Source organism: Aythya ferina (genome assembly GCF_964211825.1).
Source record: "Aythya ferina genome assembly, chromosome: 2".
Taxonomy (NCBI): Eukaryota; Metazoa; Chordata; class Aves; order Anseriformes; family Anatidae; genus Aythya; species Aythya ferina.
The window spans coordinates 4,123,839-4,140,799 of record NC_140297.1 but is presented as its reverse complement, the minus strand read 5'-3'; the positions used below and the strand labels follow the sequence as shown (position 1 = coordinate 4,140,799).

The 16,961-nt window shown below is 38.0% G+C and overlaps 1 protein-coding gene and 1 long non-coding RNA gene across 11 annotated transcripts in view; one reads left to right on the top strand and one right to left on the bottom strand.

Moving 5' to 3' along the window:
* Positions 1 to 16,961, top strand: part of ADCYAP1R1 (ADCYAP receptor type I) — a 140,480-nt gene that overhangs the window by 85,919 nt on the left and 37,600 nt on the right. For all 10 annotated transcript variants that reach the window (XM_084508723.1, XM_084508721.1, XM_084508722.1 and 7 more), the window contains 2 exons: positions 15,169 to 15,204; positions 15,836 to 15,877. In XM_084508723.1, coding sequence (XP_084364849.1) covers positions 15,169 to 15,204; positions 15,836 to 15,877 — 78 coding nt within the window. The remainder of the gene's footprint in view (positions 1 to 15,168; positions 15,205 to 15,835; positions 15,878 to 16,961) is intronic.
* LOC311431337 lies at positions 70 to 16,742 on the bottom strand. The gene is made up of 4 exons (XR_014689357.1): positions 16,558 to 16,742; positions 2,751 to 2,908; positions 1,664 to 1,707; positions 70 to 1,011 (listed from the first exon to the last, which is right to left on the bottom strand). It is a non-coding gene; the product is annotated as an uncharacterized lncRNA (long non-coding RNA).

Here is a 16,961-nt window from a genome sequence, read left to right as displayed (position 1 = left end):
AAGACTTTGTCGGTCATAGTTTTTTCCATCTCACCCCAGCACCCATCTAGCTTAGCATGAATTACTTCATTAGCACCTTCCATTGAAGTAAAGGTTCACCATTTTCCCTCTGGGATCCTTCTTCCCAAAGATTATTTTGCCAACAAATTATTCATATATAATGTCGAGTACAAAATTCACCTTCTCAGTGTTCCTAAATGCAGAGCATAATTTTGGGGAGACAGTTAGTGTTTCATACACAGCTCCAGAACTGAGGAAATCCCCACCTTTAAATACAACCATTTGAACTCATCTAGACACAGAAGCAAATGTCAATACTCTTGTGAATTGGAGAGGAATGTAAGAGTGATCACCACCTCAGTAAAAATATCCATATGAAATTCAAATGTCTTCTCTAGATTAGTTCACTGGACTCCATCTTTAATTAATTGAAAGAAAATAAGGAAAAAAAAGACCAACAGAAGACAATGTATGTCATTTCAAGAAACACGAGGTAAATCACCCTTTGGAGATATCTCTCATTATCCAGCAAATACTAAAGACAACTCACATAAACAAGGCACCTAATTTTTGAAGGGAGAAATATAAATCCCTCTTTAAATTATAAGATAGATAAATAAAGTTATTACTATAATATGATGTGCTTCAATTATTAACAAAGATAATTAAACATAATCTTTACTGCTTCAATATTGGTCCAGTATTGATTCAGTGGGTACAATGATACTTACTGAACTGTCATAGTCAACCATAACAAAAAAAAAAAAACACACACAAGTATTCATGAGGTTTTGTATCTAGCATGGGAAAGGCAATATTCTTCCATATTCCAGGGTTGTTTTTTTGTTTTTGTATGTATGCTTTTTGTTTGTTTGGTTTTTAGTTCTTCATAATTTTGTCATCAATTTTTGTCATTCAACCTGACAGTCAAACCAGTTCTGGTCATCCTTTGAGCAGGATACACAATCAGCCATAAGTTTTTGCTGTCCAGTTATCAGTGATGTTTGCAGCCTGCAGACAAAATACGTTTATGTTGTTTATTGTGCATCAACAGATGGCTGATCTACTGTTATCTTCTGATATAACTGCAGGAGGCCTGCTGCTCAAGGCAGTACCTCTCCAAATTTCTGTTAGGTGGCTTTTAATCTGCTTCCCCTCCATATCCTCAATATAAGCATGGTAACATAGGCAGAAATTTTCAAATTTTCTCCCCCTCTCTTTGTCTCTTTTTTATTTATTAATTATTATTATTATTATTATTTATTTATTGTTATTTATTTTACGTAATGCTCAGATATTACTAGTTTGATTGTCCATACAGAGTGATGTCTCTCCATACACATCTCCAGATGCACATAGAGTGTGCATTTAAAGTCTAGGAAATCTTAGACAATCTCTGACCATCTGTCAACAAACCTCTGCAGCAGACCTTTTTACTGTTCTTTTTTATTTCAAGGAATATCTCAAATGCTCCTCCTTTTATCCCCCACAAAAATAGTGCCTTCTCACTTTTATTGATGAAATTTCTTTTCTATGGTGCCCTCGTTTATGGAGTAATTATGGTGCTCTCAGTGCTTCTCAGAAACCATCTAGTCTGTCTAATCTGTCTCCCTCCTCAAAGTCAGCGTCAGCTCAGTGTTATCTATTCCATCACATAACTAACCTTTTAACTGGAAAGTCTTCTCCTGTATATATATAAATCTTCTCCTGTTATATATAAAACATATATATATATTTAAATATATATATATATTTAAAAGTAATATACATTTTAGAAAAATAAAAATATTTCTTTATATAAAAATGAAATGCTCTACCATAACAAAAAATATAAATTAGATATATGAAATAAGATTTTTTAATATTTGCCTAGGATTTACAGCCTGGTTTGTATATTGTACTTTACATTTGGCCTCTAACAGGGTGATAGTATGACCCTAAGGGAAAAGTAGTCAGTCCAGTGTAAATATATGTCTTCTTTCTTTATCTCCTTAAGGGACCACTAATAAAAGTGACAGCTGTTACCACTTGTAGTGGTGGGTTTGAGGGTTTTTGGACATCTGTTCAGTAGAAACAAAACCGAGATTCATAATTCATTATATAAACAAACATTTAATCTGGAGTAGTTTGAAACCTCTGCAGGCCTGACTGGATTTGCACTAGTGACCCCAAGGTGGAAATATCTACATCCATAATCACTCTCTTGGGTGAATCAGCATGGGCTTTCAGTATCATTACTGCTAATTTTAATTAGCCAAGTATATTTGCTTCAAGGAGCGCTTAATGAAAAAAGTCACATTTTATGGAGGTTCCTTAAATAAAGGATTATTAGATAACTAAAATGTTTCCAAGACATGGCTAATCACATTTTATAGATTGTTATAGTATTCTCTGGCTGCTTCCATGTTTCTAGATTATGTAAGTAAGCTAGGCAGTGCCAATAAAATCTGTTAATAACATACTCATTCTTAATCCAACAAGGTTTTTATATGACAAAAAATGTTTTTTTATGTTTTTACAAATAGTAGCAATAACTTTAATTTATACATTAAAAATACTTGTCTTATGAAGCCCCAAAGCACCTGTAGTTACAGTTGCTTGGATGACAGCAGGGAAACCATATGGGAAAATATTAATTTTAAAGAGTGGGAGGAATTTAATTCTTTTGGTTATGGATATCAAAAGTTATTTGTGTATGTCTGAACAGAGAACATGGATTTCTGGTTCAATGAACGGAAAGCAATACGTACTTGTAGATGTTTCCTCTGACCTATCTCAAATGCTTATCTTGAGATGAATGAAGCCACTGGAAAAGTCTTGTTTGTTTGATGAATTTCAGAAAGGAATTTGGCTGTCTTGACTTGGATGTCTGATTTCCACATGCAGTAAAATGAAAAAGAAATGGAGTCTAAAAATAAAAATTAACTAATTTAATTCCATCATCCATAGAGATGCTTTGTTGAAAAATGATTCAGAGGATCCAGTTAAAAATATCATCTCTTGCTGTTCAGAATTTGAAAATATACTCTGTTCTGACCTTCATTGTAATTGGACTGAGCAGTAACATCTGAATTGCTGTTAACATCATACAGAAATCCCAATGTTAAAAACTTTTGCAAATCTCATGATATATAATTACCCTTCCTTGTAAATTTTTATTTCACCTCTTTGCTCCCCTAAAATCATCAGAATTTTTCATTTTTTTTCAGATGCAGATTGTGAACAAAAAGATTACTCTCAAAATCTCTCCACCTGAAAAAGGCACAGTAGTTCCTCAGCCTTTTTTAAGCTAGTAGGTTAAGGATTTACAGTGGGTTTTGTTCTGGAGGATTCCTAAATGTTGATGTTTGGTTGGTTGGTTTGTTATTTTTTCTCTTCCAAATTCATTTCTTCTATCAATTCACAGTGTTATTTTCACTGGAAGACATAATTTCCATGATATTGCTTTTGTAAATTATGTTTTCTCCAGTGCCTTCCAAGTACCAACTCCAGAGACAACCCCTCTAGCACAGAGGAAATTTAAAGCATTCAAAGTTATCTTTGCATTGAAAGAAACAAATCAAACCAAACCATCCAAACAAACAAACAAAAAAAAAAACACACCAAAACAAAACAAAACAAAACAAAAAAACAACATGGTAATCTGTGAAGTTGCATTTCAATATGACATAGCAAGACTTACACATGTCCCCAGCATAGTTATCTGCATTCATGGATATAAACTGTTATGTTTTATTTATTTATTTATTTTTATTTTTATTGTGGTGGACAGTGATGATAAGTCTAGCAGAGGAAATCTACAGATGCCAAAAGCTTTTCTTTCTTTGCACAGCTGAGATACTCTGTAGTAATAAAATTTATAAAGCCAAATTTCTCAAAGGGGTCATTGAGAGAAACCCAGTAACCAGATCAGAAATGAGCATATATTTAGATATTTTATTTGCAGTAAAAACTAATACAAATGATAATAAGCACTTTCTGAGCATTGCTATATGCTCTGCATTGAGAAACTGTCTTCTTTCACCAATCCAAATAATAAATATGATTAGCTCTTACTGAATCTTCCAGCTATTCAGAATGTTTATCCAGTACTCAGTATAGGACAATGCCTGCTGCACCCAAAAAAAAAAAAAAAAAAAAAAAAAAAAAGCATGACTGCAAAGTCATAGTAAACATAGTTTACTATGTAAAACAGAGAAAATATACCTAATTTTTAATAAATGCACAAAACATATCCCATGCTGGTACCAGGATTAAGGGGTCTAATTAAAATTCAGTGGAATGAAGAATGCATCACGATGTTGTAGAGCTTAAGAGAGAATATTATTCCGTTCTCATGTTTTTGAACCAAAATATTTGTTTGGCTTGCTGCTGCTCTGATAGTCACAGAATCACAGAATTATAGGGATTGGAAGGGACCTCGAGAAAGATCACTGGGTCCAACACACCTGCCAAACCAGGTTCCTTAGAGCAGGCTGCCCAGGTAGGCGTCCAGGTGGGCCTTGAATATCTCCAGAGAAGGAAACTCCACAACCTTCCTGGGCAGCCTGTTCCAGTGCTCTGTCACCCTCACTGCGAAGAAGTTCTTTTGCATGTTGGTGTGGAACTTCCTGTGCTCAATTTTGTGACCATTACCCCTTGTCCTGTCCCCACAAACTACTGAAAAGAGGTTGGCCAAATCCCTCTGTCTCCCACTCTTAAGATATTTATAAACATTGATAAGATCCCCCCTCAGTCTTCTTTTCTCCAGGCTGAACAGACCCAGGTCTCTCAGCCTTTCCTCATAGGGAAGATGCTCCAGACCCCATATCATCTTTGTGGCCCTCTGCTGGACTCTTTCCAGGAGATCCCTGTCTTTCTTGTACTGGGGAGCCCAGAACTGGACACAGTACTCAGTCATGTCTTCAGTGCTAGCCACTAACATTTATTGTCCCTGAGAACAAGGATTGAAAATCCTTGTCTATTGAAAATCAGTCTATTACAGATCTCATTAGAAATACTGAGAGTCACTCAAGTACTTTTGGCAGAAACACCAAGCCTCATATATTCTGCACTAGGGATGCAACGTTGGATTTATGAATTCAGGGTTAACTGAATTTGGTAAATCGTCCTTGTCTTTTTTCTCCTGTTTGAGTTTGAATGTTACCCCTAATCAAACAAAAATGGATGATAAGACACAAGTTAATGAGAGGGGAATTGATATTACACATGCACATGTGGAAAACCCTGTGTCACTTCTGGGGAAATAGTCCTGGCAGAAAAGCCTTTAATTGCTGACTGCATATTACTGTGAAAATGGTATTTAACTCCCAAACCAGGTGAAAGCAAATAAAGATTTGTTGTCTTCTCAAGGTGAAAGCTGTTCTGAATATTTTTAAGTCATCTGGTATTAGTTTGGCCTTTTTTTTTTTTCATATATAAACACAAAGAAAAACTGATTCTTAAAGATCAAAGGCCTTCTAACAAATAAAATGCATCTGAAAATATTGTGCACTTATTTTCTACTGAAATAGAAGACAGAGGATTTTATTTTACTTTTTTTTCTACTAACTAAAATTAAAGTCAGCATTGCAGCAGCCTGAAATTGGAAATTGTGTTTGCCAGTCAAATAGGCAAGGCAAAAGTTCAATGCAGAGGTCTAGATTTTCTGTTCAAATATATCTCACCCCTGGTGGGTATTTCAGCATCCTGCATGAAGAACAGGGGAAAAATAGACTGGAAGCAGGGAGCATTCTCTGAAAATCAGACATAGATCATCCCATAGTGTTTCTGTCTCAGGAATAATAATAAACCATCAGCACTTAATTAGTCTTTGAAGAGTCCAGGACTCTGTGTATGCTTATACTTCACTTTATTTGAGATCCTATGTAACAGTCAGAAGGAAGTTCAATGCAAAGGTAGCTGTTTATTTATGTATATATATACGTATATATAAACCTGTATATTTAAGATAGATAGATAGGTACTAGCTAATGCCCTGGGACAGCTTTCAAAGCCGTCTGCAGATTGTACATATGTTATTGTTGCTTAGTGTTCAGAAAGCCCTAGATAGCGCTTACTAGATAGCACATCCTTTCCTACTTGTTTCCCTCTCTAGGTTTTCCACAGGCATTAAAGCCATGGAATTACTTCAGTTTTTCCAAAGCAAGGAGGACAAGCTATAATTAAACATGCCTCCTCTGCCACAGCATCATAGTCTATCATAGAATCATAGAATCATAGAATATCCTGAGTTGGAAGGGACCCTTAAGGATCATCAAGTCCAACTCTTGACACCGCACAAGTCTACCCAAAAGTTCAGACCATGTGACTAAGTGCACAGTCCAATCTCTTCTTAAATTCAGACAGGCTCGGTGCAGTGACCACTTCCCTGGGGAGCCTGTTCCAGTGTGCAACCACCCTCTCTGTGAAGAACCCTCTCCTGATGTCAAGCCTAAATTTCCCCTGCCTCAGCTTAACCCCGTTCCCGCGGGTCCTGTCACTAGTGTTAATGGAGAAAAGGTCTCCTGCCTCTCGACACACCCTTACGAGGAAGTTGTAGACTGTGATGAGGTCTCCCTTCAGCCTCCTCTTCTCCAGGCTGAACAGGCCCAGTGACCTCAGCCGTTCTTCGTACGTCTTCCCCTCAAGGCCTTTCACCATCTTCGTAGCCCTCCTCTGGACACTTTCCAACAGTTTCATGTCCTTTTTATACTGTGGTGCCCAGAACTGCACACAGTACTCGAGGTGAGGCCGCACCAGCGCAGAGTAGAGCGGGACAATCACCTCCCTTGACCTACTAGTGATGCCGTGCTTGATGCACCCCAGGACACGGTTGGCCCTCCTGGCTGCCAGGGCACACTGCTGGCTCATATTCAACTTGCTGTCTACCACGACCCCCAGATCCCTCTCTTCTAGGCTGCTCTCCAGCGTCTCATCGCCCAGTCTGTACATGCAGCCAGGGTTTCCCCGTCCCAGGTGCAGGACCCGGCACTTGCTCTTATTGAACTTCATGCGGTTGGTGATCACCCAGCTCTCCAACCTGTCCAGATCCCTCTGCAAGGCCTTTACGCCCTCATTTGAGTCCACAACTCCTCCAAGTTTGGTGTCATCAGCAAACTTGCTCAAAATACCTTCTATTCCTACATCCAGATCGTTTATAAAAATATTGAAAAGTACCGGCCCTAAAATGGAGCCTTGAGGGACCCCACTGGCGACCGCCCGCCAGCCTGACGCAGCCCCATTTACCATAACCCTTTGGGCCCTGCCCGTTAGCCAATTGCTCACCCATCGTATAATGTTTTTATTTAGCTGTATGGTGGACATTTTGTCCAGTAGGATCCTATGGGAAACCGTGTCAAAAGCCTTGCTGAAGTCCAAAAAAATCACATCAGCTGGTTTCCCTTGGTCCACCATACGGGTGATCTTATCATAAAAGGAAATCAGGTTAGTTAGACAGGACCTACCCTTCACAAACCCATGCTGGCTGGGACCAATGACTGCTTTGTCCCCCAGGTGCGCCTCAAGAAGTTCGAGAACCAACTTCTCCATGATTTTGCCAGGCACTGACGTGAGACTGACAGGCCTGTAATTGCTAGGGTCTTCTTTCTGACCCTTCTTGAAAATCGGCACAACATTTGCCAGCTTCCAGTCTACCGGGACCTCTCCAAATTCCCAGGATCGTTGAAAAATAATTGAAAGAGGTTCCGCGATGACGTCCACCAGCTCTTTCAGCACCCGGGGATGAATCCCATCCGGACCCATGGACTTGTAGGGATCCAGGTGGAGTAGCAAATCCCGCACACGTTCAGGGTCAGTTGGGAGTTTGTCATCCCCACCGTCCCGGTCCTCCAGCTCAGGGCACCCTGGGTCCCGAAGCCCATCATCGGCATTGAAGACAGAGGCAAAGAAGGCGTTAAGCGTCTCTGCTTTGCCTATGTCATCGTCTGTGAGGAGACCTTCCCTATCAAGGAGCGGCCCTATGTATTCTTTAGTTCTCCTTTTTCCATTCACATATCTAAAAAAACCCTTTTTATTTTCTCTCACAGACACAGCCAGCTTCAACTCTAGCTGTGCTTTGGCCACATGAACTTTCTCCCTACAAACACGAACAGCATCCCTGTATTCTTTCCATGACACCTGGCCCTCCTTCCAGTAGCGAAACACTCTCTGTTTCCGCCTAATCTCCATTAGAACGTTCCTGGTCAGCCACGCCAGCCTCCTGCCCCGCCTGCCTGACTTGCGATATTTAGGAATTGCCTGATCTTGTGCTTCTAGGAGGCATCGCTTAAAGAGTGACCAGCACTGGTGGACATCGAGGCCTTCAAGAGCAGTTTCCCAGGGGACCTTGCTGACTAGTTCCCTGAGCAGCCTGAAGTCTGCTTTCCCCATATCTAGGGATGAGGTTTTGGTGGCACTTTTCCCTCTGTCACCGTAAATTTTGAACTCAACCACTTCATGGTCGCTATGACCGAGGCGGCCACCAATCACCACATCTCCCACCAGACCCTCTCTGTTTTCTAGCAACAGGTCTAGGAGGGCTCCTTTCCTAGTTGGCTCCGTTAGCACCTGCACCAAGAAGTTATCATCTAGGTGCTTCATGAACCTCCTGGACTTGCTCGTGTCAGCCGTGTGGCACTCCCAGTTAACGTCCGGCAAGTTGAAGTCCCCCATAAGGACAAGGGGAGTTAATCTCGAGGCCATGCAAATGCAAATGGAAATTTTGGCTATGCGCAATGCAAATGGAAATTGGAGGACGATATTGCCACCAAAGATTAATAGCCATATCTACATTTCCAATCATCTAGTTAAGGCTTCATGGCTACCTTTTTTTTTTTTTTTTTTTTTCCAGAAAAATGACATTTTTGTCCTTTCCCAACAAATTATGGGGACAAAGGATTCTGTGTCCCCGATACTCAAACACTGAACATGACCAAGAGCAACAATTGCTCTGAATTCTTCTGATCAATTCAGTTAAATATCAAGTTCTTGGTCCAGTACAAGATGAGATCCTATGTGGTTACCAGGAAAAATCTGTAGCACAACTCAAGGCCTTTGGCAATGTGATCAGAAAGCTAATTGGCCTTGGAGAACTCAAAAACTATGCTCTTCTGGGAAGTATCCAAGGATGGAACATGTTGAGAGCTGCTGAGAAGTGTGGAGAACACTTGGACTTGAAAAGGATAATTGAGTAATAATACTGAGTATCACTGTAGGTGCAACATGGACAGCTGCCTCAGCTTTTACCATCAGCCTCTGCTGTGTTGTTGTTTCTCCCTTTGACTCAAATAACTAAGAAAGGAATTCCAGTTGATTGAAATATTTTAGGTGTGGTGGGCACACGTTCACTCTTGCCTTTAAGCAAGTGTTCTAATATGACTTCTTCTCTGGGACTTAATTCATAACTGATAATGTACGTTGGACAATATTGTTTGTTTGTTTTGTTTCTTGCTTGAAAAACACCTGTTTTTCTCTGAGATATGACCCTTCTCTGAGCTAGGAGCCTCTATGACAGTATTTGTGCAGATCCTGCACTCTAATGGGTACTCCTGTGACAGGCAGCCTCATAGGAAGGATGCACATAATGTTTCAATGATGCCTAGCAGTTGCCATGGTGACCTCAGTCCACAGATAGTTTCATAGCCTTTGATAAGGAAGAGGAAGAAAAGAAGTCATAATGTCCCTTACATGCTATTGATCACATCTGTACAGCAGCTCTGCCTCTGCCATACCTAAGTACAACAGCCTTTATGTTCTCCACATGTGACCTCATTGGGATTCTCCCATGATCTCCAGACATGTTTCACTGGGTCTTCTCGCCTTCTTGCCATGAAACCATGTGCCCTAAAATATGTATGGGGTACAGGACACAAGAGCTTGTATGTCAGCTCTATCTTTACTGCAATGTTTTGCACAAGCTAGTGGTTAACAAAGATGCAGAAGGTATCTACTTGTAATTTTCCACTGTCTCAATTTTCATGTTTGCTAAAAGAACAATAGCAGAACACTACCACTTAATTCTTCAGTGAATTAAGCCCTATGTTCTCAAACTACTTTGACCAGAAAAATGGCATTATGCAGTTAATACCAAGTGAAATAATGAATTCCAAACTGTAGTTTAAAGTATTGGCTATGGAGCATGAGACCGGAGAGACTGCAACCCCCAGAAACACTGGAGGAAAGCACTTAGCATAGGGAAAGGTGTGGGATCCTGTAAGTCCGCTCACTCCAAAACCTTGCCTGGATGCCACTTCCTACAGATTCTGCTAATGAGATTATTAAGACCTAGCAGCTGGATCTAGATCACTTTTCCCCCCAAAAATAAGGATGACCTGACAGTGTGTGTGCCCACATATAGAAGAGGGCAGAGGGCACCAGATATGGCAGGCAGAACGTGTGAACAGTAACAGTTAGGGGAGCTTAGAAAGTCCCAGAAAGCTGCTAAGTAGACTGCTGTTCCTGACTGTGGCTTTACCAGCCGGCTGAACAGATTGCTGGTGCATGAGAGCAGCATGCAGCAATGTAGAAGGGAGCAAAAAGGCACCGTGTGGTGGTGGATGCTGTGGAGTCAGGTGTAAGATCTGGTTGATTTATTTCATGTTTATGTATTCGATGTTAAGCTTCTAATCAATGCTATAGAAAATGGAAAAAATGGATTCCTGCCTAACCAGCTTGTCATTCACATAGCTGGACAGCACAATAACAAGTGATTTTATGAAATGTTTTTCATAACATGTCCCTCCAACAAATTCTGAGATGGGAATGGTAGAAATAAGGTAGAAGTGTGGACAAGCCATTTTAGGACAGAATAGTTTTGAAGCCTTTCATTCCCCTCCATGCACTAATAATGGGCAAAGGCTGGAACAAAAGGGTTAAATGCAAGTTGTGCTCAGATAAACAAATCAATGGGAGATAAAGCAGTTGCCATGCCAGCTGACACCGAAAGCAGCCAGCACGGAGTTGGCACGTAGGAGACGATCTAAAAGGCTGCACAGAGTGCCGAGGCTCATCATACACAGGCTGTTTCTTGGCTTTAGCTTTGCCAGTCCTGCTCACTTTAAAGCAGAAGCAACAATTGCTTTCATTAAATTTCTCATACTATGGAAGATAGTAAGGAGGTATTTGTTCTTTTTAGGCTCAGCGAATAAAATCTGAGAAAGAAATGTTTCTCAGATGCAAGAAATGTTTCACATGCAAGAAATGGTCATGAAAGAATTGGGTCTTTGCTACTAACTCTTTCTAGATCAATCCTTTGGCAAAGTCCTTTGAATTTAATTTTATTTTCACTTCTTCATGTAGAAAATAGAAATACACAGTATTTTCTCTATGATTTCTCTGTTCAGTCTTTGGAAATGAAAGTTCATCTGTCTGGTAGATCTTCTTTAAAGCCTCTAAGTAGTACCACAAATAACACCTAATTAATAATGACAGTTAAAGAACTAATGGAAGATTTGCTTTACTTCTCAAATGACACTTTCCTATTCAAGCTGGTCAGATAGTGAATAACACTATCTGTCAATACACTGGACAAACCATCCTTTGTCAAGAATAACATTAGCTTCCTCAGGAGTTTAGTGACTAATGCAAACAGTTATTGATTCAAAAATGGTGTTCTAAGCTATTGTTTAATAGCTGCTGTTGGCACCATTTTTCTGTAGTTTGGGCTGTGCTGTTATTTAAATATATGTGAGGGGCACTTATGTAAATCATTAATATAACCCTTAAGTTAAAATATTGGTATCTAGGCTTCTAGTCAAAATGCAGGTAAAAAGGTGTTTTATTTATTCTCCCGCTCTGTGGGAATAATGTAATTCATCTAGTCTGTTTTATAATCATCTCAGTGGGCTTCCTTTGCTTCATCACTCAAGCCTAATGCACCAGTTTCTCATTGTCTATGTCCCAAGAACAGAGCAACAAGAGGATGTATGTGAGTGCCAACACAGCAAGGTGCCTGCAGTTTTCCCCATTACATTGCTGACACCAGAGCAATTTGCTGAGGTCTCTCTAGAGTCAGAATGGAACAAACAAATAAACAAATGACAACCCCAAATTAAAAACAAAATGAAAACAAAACAAACAAAAAAAACAGGTAGCATTGAAAAATTAAAGGAGCTGCTCTATGTACAGATTTCAATAAAACCCCAGACTACCAAACTCAAATGCCATGTATGTTGACATCTTAAATGTTAAGCACAGAAATAATCCAAACAGACTCCACACTCTCATACCTATGAGTAACCATACCCATTGGCACAGTTATATGTCACATGAACAGACATATTCTGGTGCTGGATACATAAATATTCAGTATCAGAAAGAAATGCAGCAGTAGCACATAGGAATTTAAAGCCCCATGTATGTTCCCTCACTGTGGTTTTATAAGTGTATCCATGTATTTCCTGCAGTGCTTAGTGACACAGTTTAATGGTGGACTTGGCAGTGCTAGGTTAAAGGTTGGACCAGATGATCTTAGAGGTCTTTTCCAACCCAAACAATTCTGTGATTGTATGATTCTATATACACAATTTTATACACCTATGTTATCTTAACACTCATTAGGTAAACTTTGACTTTCCATTATAACTCAGGCCATAATGTTCAGTGTAAATCTAATTGACTTTCTAGTAGCTTAACTTATTAGTGCGAATTAGTTTGATGGATCAAGCCTTAAAAGCCTGTATAGTAAAAGGTTGCACTGGAATGTTCTTCAGTACATTAACAAGGACTCAGCTGTAGACAAATATGTTAATAAAAGGCAATCTTGCTCCTACAGCAATCAGAAAATGAATACTGTTGAAAATGTGAATCCTTTTATAGTGTCCAAACACAGCTAAAGTGCAAAAACAATCTGGCTATTAAAAAAAAAAATAACATAAAAAGGCTCTTCATTTTGCAAAGCTATATTAATATAATGTAATGTTCACATTGATGTCATGAAATTCAAAATGATCTAAAATAGGATATTTTAACATCACTGTATCCAACTACCTCCCATTTTAAGAGTGAAATAATAGCAGATTTTATTTCCTCCTTTTTAGATTACAGGAGAAAAAATGTACATTAAAAATATCATTTACATTTCAAAAAATTTTGTGTGTGTTTTATTATTGTTGTTATTATTATTATTATATATATTTTTTTTTTATCTACCAGTGTAACATGCCAAGATGCCAGGAATACCATGTTTCAATCTACTTAAGAGTGTCTTGGTCTCCCTCCAACAAAAATTCTGTAGTTTGTAATATTGCATCTTAGGATTTAAGCCACACTACAAATGGTAACTAAAACCAGATTTTTGTGAGTCAAAGAGCTTGGAGTTTTTGCATCTTTTTCTTACTCTTCTGTTATTGGTCATTGTATGATATGGAATTTTAAGTGAAATGACCTCTTATAAAGAACCTTGATGACCTATTGGCTTGAGTGGATTTAGGATATGGACTTTATAAGACAGTGATACACAAACAGTGGCTATTTTCTTTTTTCATTTTTTGATGAGGCAAAATTTCCCACGTTATACTAAAGCTGATGATCTAAATTCATATTTTAGCAAATTCATATTTTATCTATATCTGAGCTGATCACTGTTAATAAACATGTTTTTTGGTAGGCTCAGGAGGGCCACAGGTCTGTCCAAAATATTCTGCAGAGGCATCTCTGTTATTCTGCCAAGAACCTGGAGCAGAGCTGTAGTGCTTCTGCAACATCTGGTGCTTTAATCTGCTGCAGCAGGTTGAATGATCTCCACTGAAAAATGTTTAGAATATTGGTGATTTTATCTATCTTCAGTATAAATAGACCTATGTAGAACTTGAAACATCCAAGAAAGCTCATACATGGAATTTGGAAAGTGGTCAGAATTGGGCGGAGAAGCCAAAGGACTGAGGGTATTCTTATCATGGCATTGAGGATTAACTCTTCAGAGTAACTAACTAGTTGAATAAGTAGGTATGTTGAAGATTGATGCTGATTACATACATCAAAGACACAGCGCAGCCTACCTGAAAGAGAGGATGTCAAAAATGTGATGGTTCTTTAGCAAATGTTTCAGCTTTGTTTCCTAGACTTCGTTCATCATCTTTAAACTAAACCATTTTATTTCCAGTTTGAAGATCGAAAAGTACATCTGACTAAAAGGACAAAGAGAAATCAATGAATTTCAAATAACTACATGATAACAGTTCTGAAAAAGTATAAAATCTAAAATACATTTTAGGCTGTACTGAAAAGACACCCTTTAGTAGTTTGTTTCCTTAGATGCTGTTTTTTCCTCTTCCTATAGGAAGAGGAGCCAATCTTTGTGTACAACTTAACTTTTTAATATAAAACCTTACACAAATAGATGATGGGTGTTTTCAGTCCCTAGTTAAGAGATGGCTGCATGTCCAGAGTTAAAGAACAACCAGAAGCCTTGCAGCTGTTCCAGGGAATACAGAGCTAAGCTTAATTTGTACATTTAACCTGATAGGACAGTCGTTGAAACGTTGGCAAGGTTTTTTCTTTGGTCCTATTTGACCAATGGGCTGGTGGCAAAGCTCCATCCAACTCCTCCATGTCTCACTGCATGTGATGCAGCAGCACCACGCAGTGGCTCAAGGCAGCTCCTCTATATGCATCCTCCAACATCCATCCCCAGCCAAAATCCACTGAGGATTCAGGAAAGTCTCATTTCAGTGCAGCTGGGTTAAATAAATAGCAGGCTTAGTGGGAGGTTTGTTTGAGATAATTCAAGCTTTTTATGACTAAAAAAATAAAGAAAAAGGAAGTTTTTAATGCAAACCCAAACTTTTAAGATTTCCTATTCTAATGTTTGTATTTCTAATAAGCAAATCAGCATGACTTTTGGCACAGTATCTTGGAAATGTGTGGCCTCTTCTTATTTCAGCCCATTAAAATAAATTAAAATAAATTATGATTATGATGATAATAATAACAATAATAATCCCTTATCTCTTTCTCATATCTTTCCTAGAGTTCAATGAAGCTCCATGATAAACAAAGATTTAACAGCACATTGCAATAGACCATCATCTGAAAAACTCTATCTATAAACATTCCTTACTTAACTTGAAAATAATAAAAATAATAATAATTCTCTTGCAGTTCCACCATGAGCTCTCCTATTTCTATTCATTTTATGGAAAACAAACTATTTTCAAGATCAAAGTAATTTTTTTTCTCTTCTAATTTCAGGTTGGGAAGTAGATAACTTGGGCCAAGCTCATGCAGGTAAGAACCAGTTATGCTGACTACCTCCCACATAGTTCTTTTCTCAAAAATTTTCTGTAATGCAAATGACAGTGTCAGATTACATAAAAGTTATTTTGTATGCCAATTATTACGGTGATTAATACATATAACATTCAGACAAAAACTGAAAATAAAAAACATGATCTGTTTCTAGAATTCAGTGTGGTCTATCCTAGAAACAGAAACTTCAATTGTCTTCGTTAAAGCCAATTAATTTTCATTGCTTGTGACTGATGAATGGAAATCATTTTTCATGAATTTTTTAAAGGCTGTCCTTACTTAAATATCTATAGATTTCTAAAGCTACAATGCTTAGATTTTATATTTTTAAAGTAAAACTGGTCCTAGTTTGATGGTATTCTTTTTCATCGATTTGCTTGCTGTTTGCAGTAGCAATTTTTTAATTTTATTGCTTCAACCTTGATTTAAACTTACAAGTAAAACTATGTTTACTTCCAGAAAAGACAGAATCAAGAATTTATTGCCTTTGGGTCTGATCCAAACAAATAAAATCAATTTGATTCTATTCACTGACTTCCACTGAGACCAATTTTGGTCCTAATAGAAAATACAATCAAAACTATTTCATACCAGATTTCCACTTTTATAGGTGATTATGACCTGCTGGAAAGCACGGCCCAGTCTCCCCTAGGTAAGAAACAGATCCATGGAATTTTTCTCCTTTATTTATTTATTTTAATTTAACTCTCCTAAAAAGGAAGTGCCAGCTTTTTCTTCTGACACTTAAATATTATTTTTTAATCAGCTCTAATTATGGTGACACAATTTCTGCTGCCTAAATTTTAACAGTGTTATGAGAATTTATTCAAGCAGTCTTGCAATCTAGCAAGTAGGTTGTTAAAATTATATCTATCTGCTTAACAGTAATTACTAAACAGCATAAAGGAAGCTCAAAACCGTGATTCAGTGTTTATTTTCTATGAAAAACTAGGGATGAACATGAAGGAATAATTGACCAAAATTTACCACGTAGTACGATGTTCTTAAATGAATGTTGTGATTAAATTGATATATTCTGCTACACAGGTGACAAACAGATTCTCTAAAAATAAAGTCACTGTTAGTGTTATGAGCTACTTGACTAAATTGCTCTAATAATACAAAGCTTCATAACCTCAGCAAAGCAAATAAACAACAACAACAAGAACTTTGACATTTTCATCAATTCTCACCATAGCTTAAATTCCAAAAAGAAAAAAAAAAGTAGTACTTTGAAAAATGATTTTTTTTTTTTTTTTTTTTTAATGTTAAAGAGAAATAACTGCTACTTAAAAATAGTACTTAAAAAGAGCAATAAGGGGGCCATCCCACCTGAGGCAGACTTGGTAACAAAGAGAGTGTCAAGAGACACTTTCCTCTTCTACATTACCCTCTTGATTCCCAAGGCAGCTTTAAGTCTTTTAACAGTGCCAGAGAGAGACACTTAGGACCTAGTCCTTAAAAGAGATTAACTAAACAGGGTAAACTGAGAGAAAAAGAGAAAGAGGTTTTCTCTAAGCCAGTTTTAAAACTCCTTGCAAACACGTGTTTTAAATCAAGGTCATAAACTGTGATTGGCACAGATAATAAACAAAGGAAAGTGAGAAGATCTGAAACAGGTTTGTTCTCAGGGAAATTACCAAGTGAAGCCACAATGGGCAATTGTTGTCAAGACAACAACAAGGAAGAGATTCCTGCTGAATCATTCCTTTGTTTTCCTACAGACACTTCTTAAA